A 17,757-nucleotide genomic window follows, 5' to 3' on the forward strand; every position below is an offset into this window, starting at 1 on the left:
GGCATTTGCCATCTCAGATCAAGGAGAATAAAGATTTGTAGCCATAGATCGACTTCTCCTCCATAAATCTGTCCAAGCCCTTTTTCAAGCTATCCAGGTTAGGGGCCATCACCACCTCCTGTGGCAGCATATTCCAAACACCAATCACACGTTGCGTGAAGAAGTGTTTCCTTTGATTAGTCCTAATTCTTCCCCCCAGCATTTTCAATGAATGCCCCCTGGTTCTAGTATTGTGAGAAAGAGAGAAAAAATTCTCTCTGTCAACATTTTCTACCCCGTGCATAATTTTATACACTTCAATCATATCCCCCCTCAGACGTCTCCTCTCCAAACTAAAGAGCCCCAAACGCTGCAGCCTCTCCTCATAAGGAAGGTGCTCCAGTCCCTCAATCATCCTCGTTGCCCTTCTCTGCACAAACATGCCTTGACCCTTCTACTTTAAAATAATAGTCCATGATGCAATACAGGCCAGCTTTGACAGGAACTGACAGAAGATTTTTGATTCTTTGCAATTGATGTTTGGGGGAAGATGGCTGCAGAGTGTCAATACATCTCTGCCACACAATACATCTTTGCTCTCTGTCTGGAATCAAGTAACTGGAGTTGAAGTATTGTCGTGCCCCCACAAAGGCTTTTGTTATTTCCCCATTAAGCTCCAGTTTCCCCATAGTTGGCATGGTTTTAGTTCATTGTTAAGTATTCTAAGGGAGGGTATTTTAGTTAGCCCCTGTCCCTTTAAGACATTTCACAACAGGCAGTTTCCCTCTTTACCCAGCAATCCCCTGTTTTAGCTCTTGCCAGTCAGTCAGAGCGAGGTGCCAAGGGTAGCTGGAGACTGGATATTCGTGACGTATAGGGTGGTCCATAGAGCACAAGTTAAAGTTAACAGTAATTAGAACCAGACAAGGACTGAAAGTATTAAAAGCAAGCAAGACACTGTGGACTTTCTAGAAAGCAGCCAAGAGAAGACACAGTCTACAGCTTCAAATCTGCTCAAGACAAGCCAGTACTCTGATTTAGACAGACCCAGGGGAGGAGTTAGGGTCTTAATTCTCTTAAGTAATAAACCTATTGTTGAACTGTTGAACCTGGCTTGTGTCTCTCCCACTTTGTCCTAGCCAAGTACGGGGCACTAAAAACAGATTCACTTGTGGGGGGGGGGGGAATAAGTATCAATATTGTAGTAGTCTTGCTTTGCAAAGTTTTTGTCCCCGTGAGGAAATCACAGCTGACTTCTGGCAACCCCACAGGTTTTCAAGGTAAGGCATATGCAGATGTGATTTGCCATAGCCTGCCTCTACATCACACTCCTGGTATTGATTGATTGATTGATTGATTGATTGATTGATTGATTGATTGATTGATTGATTGATTGATTGATTGATTGATTGATTGATTGATTGATTGATTGAGCTTCTATACCGCCCCATTCCCGAAGGGCTCTGGGCGGTGTACAACATGAAAGAAGACAATATAAGCAGTTAAAACATTTAAAAGCAGCGGTAACCATAAAAACATTTCTAATAAATATTTTTTTTTTATACACACCGTATTCTGTGGCATTTTTTTAAAATTTAATTTACTTTGTGGAAAGAATAAGGGCCACGATGAGGCCATAGAGACCCAAGACTTCAGCGAAGATCAAGATTAGGATCATGCCCACAAATAACCTGGGCTGCTGCGCTGTCCCGATGCAGCCTGCATAAAGCCGCGATGCACCAATGGCAAAAAGCCGGCGTGGAACGCTCAAATTGCCCACGCTCCAGACCCGGCGCAGCTGAAGGAAACTCTTGTATAGCGTGATGTCGACCGTGAGGGAGGTGGCGATGAGGACTGCCACTACCAGGCCGTAGATTGCTATGATGCCTGCCATGACCACAGGGATGATGGACTTCATGATCAGCTCTGGCCGCATGACGGACATGGCTGCAATACCTGTCCCGCTCTTCGCTGTGCCATATGCGGCGCCCAAGGCGCTGAAGACCATGGCAGCCGAGGCGCCCATGACGGCGAAGAAAGAGGAGTATTCCGGAGCGGAGGCCATGGCTGAGGCGAAAAAGGAGGGAGGAAAGAAAGGAGGGGAGGGCGGCTACGGCCAGCGACCGAGGAAGACTCAAAGGAACAGGGCCGAGGCGAGCGCCTCCCCTGGCGCCTCCGCCCGCAATGCAATGACGCGTCCCGGGAAGAGGCCGGAGAAAAAACGACGCGGTTGCTTTTCTTTTTCTGGGTTACAATATCTTGGGGTCTGTGTTTTTGTTCCCTGCAAAGCAGCCGCGCCGGCCTCCCGCTGCGTCCCTCCCTTCTAATAAATATAATAAATTACGATAAGATAGATGGCATTCAGCAATCTACTATTATAGTTCCCTCCCTCCCTTAAGGGGGGAGGGAAATGGCGTCTAATGTTCCAGTCTAAAAATTCCCTCCCCCTTCCAGAAGGGAGGAGTGGCGAGTCTGAGATGACAATTGGCCCAGGTGTTAGGGCCGGGGAAGGGGGGCACCATCAACGGCCGGTTCCTCCAAAGGCCCGGCGGAACAGCTCCGTCTTACAGGCCCTGCGGAACTCACCAAGGTATTCCTTGGAAGAGGTGTTCCTTGGAAGTCACCCACCCAAATAGAAGAAGAAGAAGAAGAGTTTGGATTTATATCCCCCCTTTCTCTCCTGCAGGAGACTCAAAGGGGTTTACAATCTCCTTGCCCTTCCCCCCTCACAACAAACACCCTGTGAGGTAGGTGGGGCTGAGAGAGCTCCGAAAAGCTGTGACTAGCCCAAGGTCACCCAGCTGGCGTGTGTGGGAGTGCACAGGCTAATCTGAATTCCCCAGATAAGCCTCCCCAACTCAAGCGGCAGAGAAGGAATCAAACCCGGTTCCTCCAGATCAGAGTGCACCTGCTCTTCGCCACTCCGCCACTGCTGCTTGCCAGAATTGAGGCCGAGAGCGAATGACCGACCCAAGGTCACCAGCAAGTTTCCATGGCAGAGTGGGGATTCAAACTTGGGTCTCCCAGATCTTAGTCTGATGCCTTAACTTCTACGTCACACTGGCTCATGAGGAAACTGATAGCGATGTGCATTCAGAAAACTGCACTCACACAAATCTAACCCAAAACAGCAAATAATCAAGAGATTGCATGTCGTGGGACAATGAAAGGTGATAAGTGCTTAAAAGAGCAGCAGTGGTCTCTCATCTCTTGCTGTGTCTCTCTGTCTGCTATGTATTATTACACCCATAAATCTGGCTTGTAGCAGCCTGGAGAGCCCAGAGTAACCCAAGTTTGGATTGGCCATTGTTGGTATTTGGATGAGAGCCCAGCAAGAAAGACCAGGGTTGATATGTTGAGGGAGACAACAGCAAACCGCTTTTGCTCATCTCTAGCTTTGTCAGCCCCATAAAGGGTTGCTATAAGTGGGTTGTATCTTGATGGTGTTTTATCATTGTTTAATTCTGTATTTGCCTCTCTTAATCCTACTTCCAGTCCCAACCCCCCCCCCCCCCTTATGCTTTATGCATTTATTTACCATCTTAATTCTGGTTCCATCTATGGGCCTTTCCCCACTCTCGTCGTTTCCCTCTATGCCACGCGCTGCTCCCAGCGCGCAGCATCCCAGGCGCGCGCCTGGCCGTCCCCATGACCCAGCTCTGCTTGGCGAGAAAACCATCAAAAAAGCCATTAAGAAAGCCTGGGATGCTGCCCAGCTGGGCTTTGCTTGACAGCAGCAGCTTTAACCGAGGCTGAGCTGCTGTGTAGCCTCTCTCTGTGGGGAGTGCCGAGGGACCCCACGCTACTCTCCTCGAGTAGCGCGGGGCTTAAGGTAAGTGGGGAAAGGGCCAAAGTTACCCTCCTAGAGAGGAGTCTGGCCTCTCCTTCTTTTTGGGGGAGATTTTAACGGACTGGGTTATAGGACGCCTCATTGTTATGTTAACCGCTGTTTTAATAGATTTTAATGGATTTTAGCTATTGTATTGGTTGTTGCGTGGTCACTATTGTAGACCCTTATTTATTTGTGTGTGTGTGTGTGTGTGTGTATACACACACACACACACACACACACACAAATAAATAAATATATAGATAGATGTTGTGCACCGCCCAGAGCCCCTTGGGGATGGGGAGGTCTAGAAATTGAATGAATGAATGAATGAATGAATGAATGAATGAATGAATGAATGAATAAATAAATAAATAATATTTCTGGAATGAAAAACCGGCTCCTGTTTTCTCTCACAAGGGCTGTGGTCTTCTGTCTATTTACTGCTGTAAAAAAAAGAGGCATGGACAGAAGTCTGTTTCAGAACCTTTAATAAGTCGCTTGTAATGTGTTGCAAACTTCAGTGACTCTGGGGATTAGATGTATTTATTTAGAAATGCCGTATAATCTTCTGTGTGCCGTAAGTTAACTATGGTTTGGGATTAAAAATGTCTATGAAAAAATCTTCTCTTCGCTCCGATATTCTAGAGATTTAACATCTTCTTAGCAACATCTCATTTTCTTAAAAAAGGATTCATTAGCATGAAAATGCAACCATTTATTTTGCAAGCATTATGAGTGTTAAGGTTGAGTGGGGGATTCCCCTGCTAAACCAGATTTGTGGTTGCGAGGGTAGGTTTTAAATATCTCTGCAGCTCCTGCCGTCGAAAGACTGAAATTCAGTATTACAAACGATCGCCGAGGGTGCACGCTTTTCAACAAGAAATCCACTAAGCTGTCTTAAGTCTTCCAGTTTTGGAAAACAATTTAAGGTCTTAGTTTAAAAAAAATTAAAATAAGTGTAAATAAAAGGGTAGGTCTTGAAAGATGGCCACCAGTACCCTTGGGTGTTTCTGGGAAAGCATCTGTGAAGAAACTGCTATTTTCATCCACAAGTAAATATTAACGACCGAGCAGGTGCAGTGGTTAATTTTCATAATGTTCTTCATTATGCAGCAAATATGGCATTGCAAATCTCATTACAAGGTAAAACAGATTCTGACAGATTCTGTTTTGACACTAACTGTCATTCAAACAAATGAAGAAAAAGAAGTACCTCCCATTTACATTAACAAGAATTTTACAGCTTGATTGGAATAACAAGCAAATCCACATTTTCTTTTAAAAAAATACACCCTTGGAAAGGCTGTATTGGCGAGGTTTGAAGACTGTACTCTACATAGCCAAACAGAATGTGGTGGATGCAGCCACTGTACACAAGCCGACTTTAACATCCAAAGACATGTGCCGGTTGTAATGTTTCTGGGTTCAAAAATAGAGACGTGAAGAATGAGTAGTTCACAGTTTTAATCTAAGGAGCAACTCCGAGAGATTTATGCAAGCACTCTCAACTAACTAAACTGATGGATACATACAAGCTACAGGGGTCACTGCTATCAGTCACAGACCAGGAAAGGGATTTGGGCGTCTTAGTTGATAGTTCCATGTCAACTCAATGCATGGCAGCTGTGAAAAAGGCAAACTCTATGCTGGGGATAATTAGGAAAGGAATTGAGAATAAAACTGCAAAGATTGTCATGCCCTTATATAAAAGCAGAGTGGATGCTGACGCACTTGCAGTACTGAGTTTCAGTTCTGGTTGGCTACACATCTCAAAAGGAATATTGAGGGATAGAATAGAAAAAAAGTGCAGAGAAGGGCAACAAGGATGATTGAGGGACTGGAGCACCTTCCTTATGAGGAGAGGCTGCAGCGTTTGGGACTCTTTAGTTTGGAGAGGAGACGGCTGAGGGGGGATATGATTGAAGTCTATAAATTATGCATGGGGTAGAAAATGTTGACAGAGAGACATTTTTCTCTCTTTCTCACAATACTAGAACCAGGGGGCAGTCATTGAAAATGCTGGGGGGAAGAATTAGGACTGATAAAAGGAAACATTTCTTTACGCAACGTGTGATTGGTGTTTGGAATATGCTGCCACAGGAGGTGGTGATGGCCCCTAACCTGGATAGCTTTAAAAGGGGCTTGGACAGATTTATGGAGGAGAAGTCGATTTATGGCTACCAATTTTGATCCTCTTTGATCTGAGATTGCAAATGACTTAACAGTCCAGGTGCTCGGGAGCAACAGCCACAGAAGGCCATTGCTTTCACGTCCTGCATGTGAGCTCCCAAAGACACCTGATGGGCCACTGCGAGTAGCAGAGAGCTGGACTAGATGGACTCTGGTCTGATCCAGCTGGCTTGTTCTTATGTTCTTATGGATGTCAGTTTGCAAGATCTGAGCAAGACTGTTTATGATAGAATGCTTTGGATTCATTTGGTTTCCACGATCTGAAAGAAATTTGATAGCACTTACCATGCACACATTTTGGTCAATTAGCAGAAAACAAGGAGAAGACCCACCATGATATGGATTGACTCTGCAAAGGAAACCATGGCCCTCAGTTTCACAACCTGAGCAAGGCTGTTAACACTAGGGCATTTTTGAGGACATCCATTCATACGGTCGCCCTGAGTCAGAAGCGACTTGACCACACTTAACACACACATCACTATTCTTTGCGATGAGATGTTACTCGTCAACACTTTCCCCTACGTTGGATTGTTAATGGGTTTACGAGATTGACCAAGAGAAGATCTAACCATAGGGATGACCAATCCCCCAGGCATTTTTTCCTTTTCAATTGGCAGCGGATTTCATGCAGGCAGGTCCTTCTCTTGTGCCAGTCCTCAAGCCATAACACAATATGCTCGCATGAAATATTCTTCTTCAAAGGAAGCCTATAACCTTTGATGGATCAGCAGTGTCAGCATCCGCCAGTCTGAGCATCCAAGACAACGCGTGTACACGCTTCCATGTACCGAGATTATCTAAACCAACAGTTTAATAATTAATTTTATCTCCTTGCTGCAGTACAATATTGCTTTTTAATAGAATGTAATTTGTGTGGTCGGATAGCAATTATTTGGCTTTATAACTCTGCTTCTCATTCATCCACTGGGAGTTAATTATAAAGCTTTATTGCCTTTTGAAACAGCCGTTCATCTCAGCCCTTTTATGCAACGTTCAGATTTACCATTTCACTAGACAGCGCAAAAACTTGGGCTGAAATAGTCGTGCCAGGGTTTGCTCGTCACCAGTATGTCTTCATTACTTCAAAAACACAAAGTTGCATTGGTAGCATGAGGGGTACATGAAGAGAGGTCCACACAGAGGCGTTCCTCCCATTGGGCAAAGTGGGCAGTTGCCCTGGGCGCAGCCCTGTGGGGGGCGCAGGTTTGTTTGTGGGATTTTTTTTGTATTTTCAGTGTTTTTCCATTTTTGGCCTGCAGAGGGCGCTGTTTTTAGGCTAGCAGCACCAAAATTTCAGGGATGTTTTGGGAGACTCTCTTAATGCTATCACCCAGGTTTGGTGAAGTTTGGTTCTGGGAGTCCAAAGTTATGGACTCCCAAAGGGGGTGCCCCATCCCCCATTGTTTCCAATGGGAGCTAATAGGAGATGAGGCTACACCTTTGAGGGTCCATAACTTTGGACCCCCTGAACCAAACTTCACCAAACCTGGGAGTTATCATCAGGAGACTCTTTTACTGATACCACACAGATTTTGTGAAGTTTTGTTCAGGGGGTCCAAAGCTATGGACTCCCAAAGGGTCGCCCCATCATCCATTGTTTCCAATGGGAGCTAACAGAAGATGGGGGCTACACCTTTGAGGGTCCATAACTTTGGACCCCCTGAACCAAACTTCACCAAACCTGGGTGGTGTCATTAGGGAAGTCTCCTAAAGATACCCTGAAAGTTTAGTGCTGCTAGCTTAATAATTGCACCCCTGCCAGCAGGCACCTCCCAAATTTCCCCAGATTTTCCTTTTAAATCCCCCCCCTTTGACATGGATTTAAAGGGAGAATCTGAGGTCCCCAGTTTAAACATTGCAAGTGATGCTGTTTCAGGGTGGGGGAGAATCAACCCCAAAATAGCATCACTTCCAATGTTGTTTAAACTGGGAACCCCAGATTCTCCCTTTAAGGTGGATTTACAAGGAGAATCTGGGCTCCCTAGTTTAAACACCATTGAAAATGATGCTGTTTGGGGGTGGATTCCAGCATCACTTGTTTAAACTAGGGAGCCCAGATTCTCCTTTGAAACATTGAAAGTGATGCTGCTTCCCCTAATTGGGGGTACTGGATACAATACCATAAAATGTTTTCATAGCAGTAATAAAACATTTTGAAAGCATTTTGAAAATGTTTTCAAAAAATTATTTCTGCTGTGTGGCATGGCTTATTGCTGTGCTCAGATTTGTGAGTTGGGGCATGTTCTATAATGTGATGGTGACTTTGAAACAACCTGGTGTAAAAAATCATTGCTTGGTCACAGTGGGGGAGGGTGGCTGCCCATGGGAGGTGCCAAACTCCAGTTTGCCTAGATATGCCACTGGGCATAGCTATGGGGCGTGGGGGTGCATGTTGCATTGGGTACGCGCCTACGGGGGCATCAAACTCAGGTTTTGCCCAGGGCTCCAGTTTGCCTAGTTACGCCACTGGGTCCACGTGCCCAAACTTGTAGCCTGCAGAGATAGGCTCCTAACTGATCCCAAAGCGCCATAATTATCTGAGAATTTCCAAATTGGAAACCCATTTTGGCTTCAGTATACTTTGTTGAGAGCCAGGAAAGACTTAGGTTTGGTCTTTCCTGATTGCTTTAGGAAAAGTAAGGTTGGCTGTTATGTGTCTCAATGACTGGCAGGAGCCCTGCCCAGACAGATGTTTTCCCTATTTGTATCACTGAGCGAATACAGGAGATGGTGTTCATCTTTGGCACTATCTTGCTAGCTAATTCTAAAGTGAGAGTTAAGCAGAGACACTGTGTCATAAAACAGCTCCCCATCTCACCTCAGGTCTGCCTGGTAATGCTTGATGGAAGGGTGGAATAAAGCTCGGTTAAGGTTCCCTGCAGTGCAAAATGTCGTAGCCATCAACCTGGCGCAAGGGCGAGTTCCAGTGGCCACATTTCCAGCTACATAAAAATTTAGAAAACAGAAGTCCCAGAAGTCAGAAGTCAGCACAGAAGTCCCAGAAACAGAAGTCAGCACAAGAAATGGAATATTCTCTGTACAGTTTATCTACGAGTACCTGTAATGGTGCAAAACAGTTTTTAGGGATCAGACATGTAAAGCCTAGAGCATATCTCAGCACTAGTCGCCACTGCCAATAAAGTCTGGCATTTCCATGTGTACTTACACAAGTCTCAACAGTGGCATCAAATATGCTCTGCAAGGAAGCTCCTACGGATGAGTTGGAGATGTGCAAGAATATTATGCTCAGTTGATTGTGTTGTGATGTTGGGTCAACAGGTATTTACTCCTGTTGTTCCTGAAGCAATACAACTGGACCCTCAACCCTTCAATATCTCATTACCAAATCAGCTTTCCCTCCTATACAATGTGCTAGTCCTGGATCAATAGTGTGGCACGTAACAGATCCTAAGCAGCAGTGAGCAGCTAGGGATGCAGAATGTAGGTGAAAGTCAGAAGGAACTAAATGCTAAGCAGTATATGGCAGATATGATAGTAAAAGTCTGCAGAAGACTGAACAAGAAAAACAGCACTGGAAGTTATGTGTGAATCCTGTTCCTTTCTTTTCACAGGTGCTTTTACATTCATAGTCCCATGGTCAGTACACTGGGACGACCTCAGCTGGTTTGTGCCATAGACGTTGAAGCTCGATTTTCAAATCGTGGTTTCTAGTGACCTTCTTGTGTTCTTTTTCAATGATCCTGCCATCACCGTCAATGATGGCTTTGTCAATGATGGTCACTTTCTTGTCCTCGATCACGGTGATGTCTGGTGTATTGTGTTTCAACACTTTGTCTGTTTGGATTCGAAAGTCCCACAGGATCTTGACCTTCTCATTTTCCATTACTTTCTCTGGACAATGTTCCCACCAGTTCTTAGCTGTTCTTATGTTGTAATTCTTGCATAAATTCCAGTGGATCATCTTGGCCACTGAGTTGTGTCTCTGTTTGTACTCAGTCTGGGCAATCTTTTTGCAGCAGCTGAGGACATGATCTACAGTTTCTATTATTATTATTATTATTATTATTATTATTATTATTATTATTATTATTATTATTATTATTATTATTATTATTATTATTATTATTATTATTCCAAGGCTTGTCAAACCCCAGGCACCATGTCTACATCTTCATGGTGCCCAAAAACTTCATTGTGGTGCCTAGTATTTTCAGCCATGGTTTTATTATGAGACTTTTATTACGATGTCAGAGTTACCCCGTAATTATTCATACATTATAATGCTTTTGTCATGCTATAGCTTGAATAAGATTACAAGAAACCGTGAAGTACTTGCTGGAAGGTTTTGTGGCAGCAATAGTGAGAAAATGTTGTCATTAAAATACAAAACCCTGAAAGCGGAAAATTAGTGTGGCGCAGACATTTTTGGGCTGGCTCTTAGAGCTGAAGGATATTTGTCAAGACCTGCATTATCCACAATCATATCCCATCCTTCATTCAAAACCAGAAAAAGGACCGCTCTGTAGATGATTGCAGTGCCCCATACATGGTTGTTGGCTTAATTATTCATCCTGTTCTCTCTGCAAAAACAGAGATGGCAATATAAAGGAATGGGGAGTTGAATAATTATTGAGCTTAATTTCAAGCAACTCTGGCCATGTCTGCTGCCTGTTTTGGATGTTTATCTGTAATCAAAAGCATGTGGTTTTCAGACTGGGAGCAGGAGAGAAAATGAGTATTTGCAGCATTCCTGCCCTGGTACCAGAGGTGGGATCCAGCAGGTTCTCACAGGTTTCCGAGAGTAGGTTACTAATTATTTGTGTATGCTGAGAGGGGGTTACTAATTGGTGATTTTGCCCCGTGATTTTTGCCTTAGTTACGCCCCTCCTCTCAGCAGTAGCGTGCAGAACTTGAAGCAGTCTAGCAGGAGGTGACCCGGCGCGTGTGGCAGCCTGCGCCTGCATGCATTCGTTTCCTGCCCAAGGACCGGCACAGCGGCTGCGTCCTTGCCACAGTCCCTCCCGGGAATGCCCCACCCCCAGAATGCCCGGCCACGCCCCCATCATGCCCCACCCAGCCCCATTGGCGCTACACCACAGTTTGAATCCCACCACCATGGGAACCTGTTACTAAATTTTTTGGATCCCACCACTGCCTGGTACCAGGCACTATTTTGAAGAACAGACACTAAATACCTGCCAAAGAATTAAACTAAAATAAGTGGGCACGTCTTCCAAATTTGTGGCCATAACTTAACAAAACAACTTAGACATTTCAAAACTATTAACACTGCAAAATTTGAACTTTGCCAGTGTAAAAATATTAACTGGATAGAAAAGGTCCTGCATAGGTGGAAACAACCATGAGAAGAAAACACTGAAGCTCAATTGAGATGTCTGAGTGAAAAATTATGGCCCAATTCACACATTTACTTTTAACACACACCGTTTAAGCTCTTTAATCTTTATACATTGTGCTTTTACAGAGAAATAAAGACGAGTCTGCACTCCTGTCCCAAGACCATTACTCCTGCACTATTTGTTCATCTGAATTCTACAGAAATAAAACCTATTTATCCTCATCCCTCTTACACTGAAAGTATCAAGAAAGCAGTCAGTATGGTGACAAGAACGGTAGGCAGCAAAGAAAAGCAAAATTTTGGAATAACACACCATCCTTCCTTGACAAAGTGAAAAAGAAGGAGGAGGAGGAGGGATTTGGATTCATATCCCAAGCAGCTTAAAGACTCCTTTCCCTTCCTCTTCGGGAAAAGAGACACTTTGAGAGGTAGTTGGGGCCGAGAGACTTCTGAGAGAATTATTTCTAGCCCAAGGTCACTTAGCAGGCATCCTGTGGAGGAGTCCAGAAATAAAGTACACATGCAAAGTTCCAGGCGAAGAAGCATAGGGGGGAAAGGAAAGTAATTGCTACCCTGTTTCCCCTAATATAAGACATCCCCGAAAAATAAGACATAGTAGAGGTTTTGCTGAAGTGCGAAATATAAGGCATCCCCCGAAAGTAAGACAGCAAAGTTTTTGTTTGGAAGCATGCCTGATGAACAGAACACAGAAAAATAAGACATCCCCTGAAAATAAGACATAACGCATCTTTGGGAGCAAAAATTAATATAAGACACTGTCTTATATTCGGGGAAACACGGTAACGCTGACTGAACCAGTTTGTAAGCTGGCCTCAACAGGTGATTTTTGATTGACCAAACTGGGAACACTTTGATCAGAACATTCTGGCCTGTGAGCAGACTTACCCCTCCCCTTTGAAATGAAACCTTCTTAAACCTTCTCCAAAGTAACTAGTCATCCCGTTGAAATGAACGAGGATGACTCCAACTTTCTAATAAGCACAGTGACCTTGAGGAGGTAGAACATTCACCCCTCCAATCAACAGTGCCTGAAGTTTTGAACTTTCTCAACTCAGGAGAAAGGCAAAAAGATTTTACTAGGCCTTTAGCCAACAAAATTGGTTCTCTCTTGACAGAGCATCTTTGAAAGAACTATCTAGCACCGTTCCTGTGAGTGCTGCCTATCTGGTAAGGGATTTGGACACCACCATACTAAGCAGGTTTTTATCTTCTCAACTGCACCCCATTATGCTCCTTTAGCTTAGTTACCCTCATAATTATTTCTCCTCAAGGTCATTTTAATTGCACATTTGGTGAAAAGGCCATTGGATGTCGACTGCTGTCACTTACCCTCCTTTCCCTCCCAATAACAGCAGCAGTAGACTTGCCAAACATCTGAGCCAGCTTGATGCCGTCACGTCCCTCCTGCTCACAGCAAAGGAGGAAGAACAAACAATTGCAAGATGGCTCAGGCTGTGGAAGCCATCTGGAAATGGAGAGAGAGTGCTTGCTGTGGGGCGGGGGGGGGGGTCAAGCCATTCTGCTCCAAGGCCTCCTATGGAAATTCACAGCAGAGGATTTGACCCTTTGCATGCCAAAAGCACGGGATCCAGCTGCCACTGGGAGATCTAAACGGACGTCCTTATGCAGAGATTAATTTGCCACGATCTTGTTCTGAACGTGTACATCTGTGTACTGAAACAAATGTACAGCTGGATGGGAAAGGCAACTTGATGTTTCACAAAAAACCAAACATTTTCAATAGAACAGAAGAAGAGCTGGTTTTTTTCTATGTTGGGTTATCTCTAACTTTAAGGAGTCTCAAAGCAGCTTACAAACTGCTTTCCCATCCTCTCCCCACAACAGGCATCTTGTGAGGTGGGAGAGGCTGAGAGAGTTTGGAGAGAACTCCTCTCCTTTCCAGTCTCAGTCTCCTTCTAGCAATTTCTACTGTACACCGTAACCTTACACTAACCCCGCTGACCACAATGGAACTCACTGCTAAGGGCTGGCTCACACAGGGTATTGTCATAATAGCAACAGGAGAAAGGATTCATGCCAGATGCACAGCAGGAATCCAAACAGTCCTTGTGACAATATGGCATTTGTTTACTCACTCGAACTCATTTCCCATTATATTTGTATTTTCTCTGGCAACAGCTGCCCTTGCATATGAAGAACTTTGCTAGGAAGGAAGCTATTAACTGTGCATGCAAGGAAGCTATTAACTAAGCTATTAAAGGAGCAGCAGTGGCGTAGTGGTTAAGAGCAGGTGCAGTCTAATCTGGAGGAACCAGGTTTGATTCCCGGCTCTGCTGCTTCAGCTGTGGAGGCTTATCTGGGGAATTCAGATTAGCCTGTGCACTCCCACACATGCCAGCTGGGTGACCTTGGGCTAGTCACAGCTTTTTGGAATTCTCTCAGCCCCACCCACCTCACAGGGTTTTTGTTGAGAGGGAAGGGCAAGGAGATTGTAAGCCCCTTTGAGTCTCCTACAGGAGAGAAAGAGGGGATATAAATCCAAACTCCTCCTCCTCCTCCTCCTTCAACTTGCCAGTGAAATGTCAGCTGACTTCATGTTGTCCTGCCTTCAACCTTTGTGCATGTGTGTGTTTTATAGTGAAAGTTCCTGACAATCTTTATTTTAGACAAATACTCTGAGCATTATAGCACTATGGTTGTAGGTCTCTGATATATTCTGATGTAGATTGAGTTGGCAACTCCTGCTTCACAAATCTGCAGATTTGTGGGTGGAGCCTGTGGGTTTGGGAGTGGGTGAGACCTCAGTGGAGTTTAATACCATAGACTCCACCCACCAGAGAGATGATTTCCTTTGGAGATCACTTCTAATTTCAGGAGATCTCCAGCTACGACCTGCAGGTTGACAACCTACCATCTTGGCTACTATAATGAGACACAGCCTGTTTCCATGAATGGTGAAAGATCCCTCAGTCCAAATTTTGCGTTCAAGTCTAAATGGTTTCAGGTAGAAAAAAAATTAATGCTTTGGAAATGTTTAAGCAGCTGAACCAGACTGAGATTTAAATTCTCCTGAACTTTCCCTCTACCAGTTAATTATTCTAGCTTTAATTCTGCAGTAATGCATAATTCCAATTCCTTTCAATTTAATCAAAGAAGAATTATCTCTGTAAGTACTGGATGTCTATAAATAAGCATCCAAATGTAAAATACTCATTAGCACAGCCTTCAATTTTCTTTTTTAAAATGGACACCTCATACTCTACCCACAAAAAGCTAGCCCAGATATGAAGGTCTTGGTGCCCTTTGGAAAAGCAAATAGGGTTGGATTTGGGCAAACAACAAAGGGCATTATGGTACCATTTTTGGGAAGTAGTCATCCAATACCCCTCAGGCTCTTGACACTCTTTCTATATAACCTATACGCTGAACATAAAGGCCCCTCTACACAGTTTATATGCATTCTGTTTTCCATAAGATGAAAGAAGTGTGATTGGCACATTTCTTATGCCTCATTTCATATTTTCCCATGTTCTTCTCAGTCACCTTCCACTCCATTCCCCCTCAAACCAACTGCTCACCCATGAATCACATCATCATTTCAACACTTCTGTACCATGATCAAGAATAGTTTTTTTAAAAAAGGCTGAAGGAGGTAATAGTTATTCAAAGGCTGAAAAGTGGTAGGGAACAGCTGTATCTGCTAATTTCAGATGCACCACTATAATCTCCAAACAGGAGAGGTATCTACAAAACCTGTAGGCTTCTGTGAATTTTTTTTTTTTGAGAGAGAAATTCACAAAAACTCTTTGACTTGAGACAAAGTGAGTATATTTGTAAACTATAAGGAAGCTGAGTAACAAACCTTGTTCCCTCAGGTTCCGGGAGCTTAGAGAGGTCTGTGGCTGTCCCAGGTCTTTGGTTAGCAAAACTACCAACTTTCCTTTTCTGTTTACTTCCAGAAAGGTTTTCCCACTTGTAACCCAAATTGGTCTGTTCTGTTCTTTTTAATGATTGACGGAATTATCTGGAAACAGACCTTCAATGCGAGAGGCAGGTAGGAGCATCTCCACAAATCTGTACAAAAGTCCATGCCCCACAGAAATCCAGTCAAAACCAGGATTAAAAGAAAAAGGTCTACAATTTTATTGAGGGATTTAAAATAAGAAAAATGCACAATTTGCAAACACACACAAAGGCCCTTTCCACATGGGCCTAATACGGTGCCCTGGGGATGGCAAAAATGTCATCCCCAGGGAGCCGTTCGCACAGGGGGCACAGCTGCTTCGCAGCCGCACCACCCTCGCTCCGCCCGAGCGGCGCGAATCCGCCATTTTCTTACATTTCTTCCGGAACGAGGTTTACGGAAAACAGTGGCTTCGAGCCGCTGCTGTGAGAATGGCAGCGGCTCAAAGGCGCCTTCCCTCCCCCCATGTCCAGTCAACCTACCTGCTCTGCGGCCCTCCGGCGCGGCGCCGAGGCCTGGGGACACGCCACTTCTGCCCTGCGACTCCAGAGCGGTCGCGTAGGGCAGGGGGGCGTGTCCCCTGGCCTCGGCGGTGTGCCGGAGGGCCGCAGAGCAGGTGGGTCAACCAGACAACGGTGCAGCGAAGCGTCGTCATCCTGGTAGGTTCTGGGACCGTTCATGCGAACGGTCCCAGAGGGGTTGGGTCGGTGTCATGTACGCCGACCCAACCCCTACCATGGCCATGCGGAAACGGCCACAGAGAGAGAATTTTAAATAGCCTAGGAAATAGAGAGAGGTTTGATAGTGGGGACAGAAAAGGGCATCGAAGGAAGGGTGATATTTACCATTCCAGAAGTGGAGAGGTCCAGGAAGAGAATGAAACCAGCACTTCTTACAGACACATGGAGGAAATCCAGGTGCCATGTGTCATAGATTCTGGCCGTCTAGTTATAGGGAAAAATGACCCTCTGGCAATGATAAGAGGTGTGATCTTCCTGGAACAAAGCAAAGGTCCATTCCCAGACACAGGCAATGTTGTGGGAAATTGTTTGATTGGTTTGAGACCAGGGAGTGCCCGAGACTTGATGAGTTTTGGCCTGTGCCGATGACATGAAAACAGGGGTTGTCCAAATCCTGATGAGTTTGGGCTGTTGAAAACAAGTTTGGTGTCCCTTAACAGTTGGACAGGAAATTAAACATTAAGTTAATATTTGGGAGAAAGGGGTGCAGGGAAATCTAGTTTGTTCATTAATGAAATCAGGGTGTGGGTATTTGCAAGTTCTTTGAGAAGCAGGGGCCAGGTTCACAGTCTCAAGGCCGGGCTGTCTATGACATCCAGATTATGACTGGTAGAGCATACATACATAAAACCTTTATTAGGCATAAAACGAATATAACAACCAGCATTATCCAGACAGATGTTCCATATATAAAACCACCACAGGTATTATTCCAAGGTTCCTAAAAGGAACCTAGCTACAGAATTTAAAATCACAGAAGAAGAGTTGTTGAGTAGGAATGCCACCTTCCCAGCAACAGAGTATTCCTTAAACTTAGCAGGAAGGAAGGTCAAAAGCCTGGTCCTAGCTTCCTCGTATTTGGGGCAGTTGAGCATTATATGTTCCATGGATTGCACCACTATAGTACAGTGGGGGCATTTCCGCTCTTGCGAGTCAATTTTAAGAAACCTCCCTTGGAGTACAGAACAAGGGAAGGAATTACAACGAGCCCTTGTGTATATCCATCTCAGCTTGGGCTCTTGGAGTATACTCAGATAGTCTGCCATCACATTGGTTTTGAATTTGATGTTGAAAAAGAAGGGGGAACAGTTACTTCGTGCTTGGTCTTGTAGAACTTGTAGCTCCTGGTCAAGGAGTCGCCTTTTTAGTTGAAAAAAGAGTTCGGAAGGAGGTAGCATTTGCAATGACTCCCAGGAGAATCCCAGGGAAAGTATTTTAATTTCAACTGCCCGCCACCACTTAGATCCATGGAGCTGGGGAAGGATATGATTGATAAGGCTACCAGTGTCCGAATTAAAGCACAGGCGAACCCAGAACTTAAGGGTGGCCAGCCAAGCTTTCGTAACCAGCAGAGACTGGTAGAGCACTTAGAAAGGTCCTCCCCCCCATTCCAATCTGACTACAGACTTGCCTGGTATCACATTTCTCTCTGAGTAGTAACTGCTGCCACCCAAAATCTGTAAAAGTATCTTCTACTGGAAGGATTTGTACTTCCCCCCCTTTATACTTTTGAGTCTCCTCAAAGGAGAGAATATTTTCTTGTTTTAATGGTGTTCCATTGAAAAGTACTTTAAAAAGTACTGGTAATGCCTTCAAAATACGACCAATATGCAGCCAATAAATGCCCTTTAATGTTAGTTGAAATGATACTAGTGCAATCACATTTGCAGTGACAGGAAAGTCAGAAATATCAGCCAAAGAGCTCAATACTCTGCTATTAAATTATATGTATGGATTTCCACATTTT

General features: G+C 44.5%; 1 protein-coding gene across 1 annotated transcript; it reads right to left on the reverse strand.

The window, feature by feature from the left end:
- Positions 1–1,516: 1,516 nt before the first annotated feature.
- LOC125426949 (V-type proton ATPase 16 kDa proteolipid subunit c-like) lies at positions 1,517–2,082 on the reverse strand. Its single transcript, XM_048485839.1, has one exon. The coding sequence runs from the start codon at positions 2,042–2,044 to the stop codon at positions 1,580–1,582; it is 465 nt and encodes a 154-aa protein (XP_048341796.1). The 5' UTR covers positions 2,045–2,082; the 3' UTR covers positions 1,517–1,579.
- Between the last annotated feature and the right edge of the window lie 15,675 nt (positions 2,083–17,757).

This window comes from Sphaerodactylus townsendi, linkage group LG02 (genome assembly GCF_021028975.2).
Source record: "Sphaerodactylus townsendi isolate TG3544 linkage group LG02, MPM_Stown_v2.3, whole genome shotgun sequence".
In the NCBI taxonomy this organism is placed as follows: domain Eukaryota; kingdom Metazoa; phylum Chordata; class Lepidosauria; order Squamata; family Sphaerodactylidae; genus Sphaerodactylus; species Sphaerodactylus townsendi.

What these genes read in the sequence shown, in the direction of transcription:
- LOC125426949 (XM_048485839.1), bottom strand. Translation starts at nt 2,044, where the DNA reads ATGGCCTCCGCTCCGGAATACTCCTCTTTCTTCGCCGTCATGGGCGCC.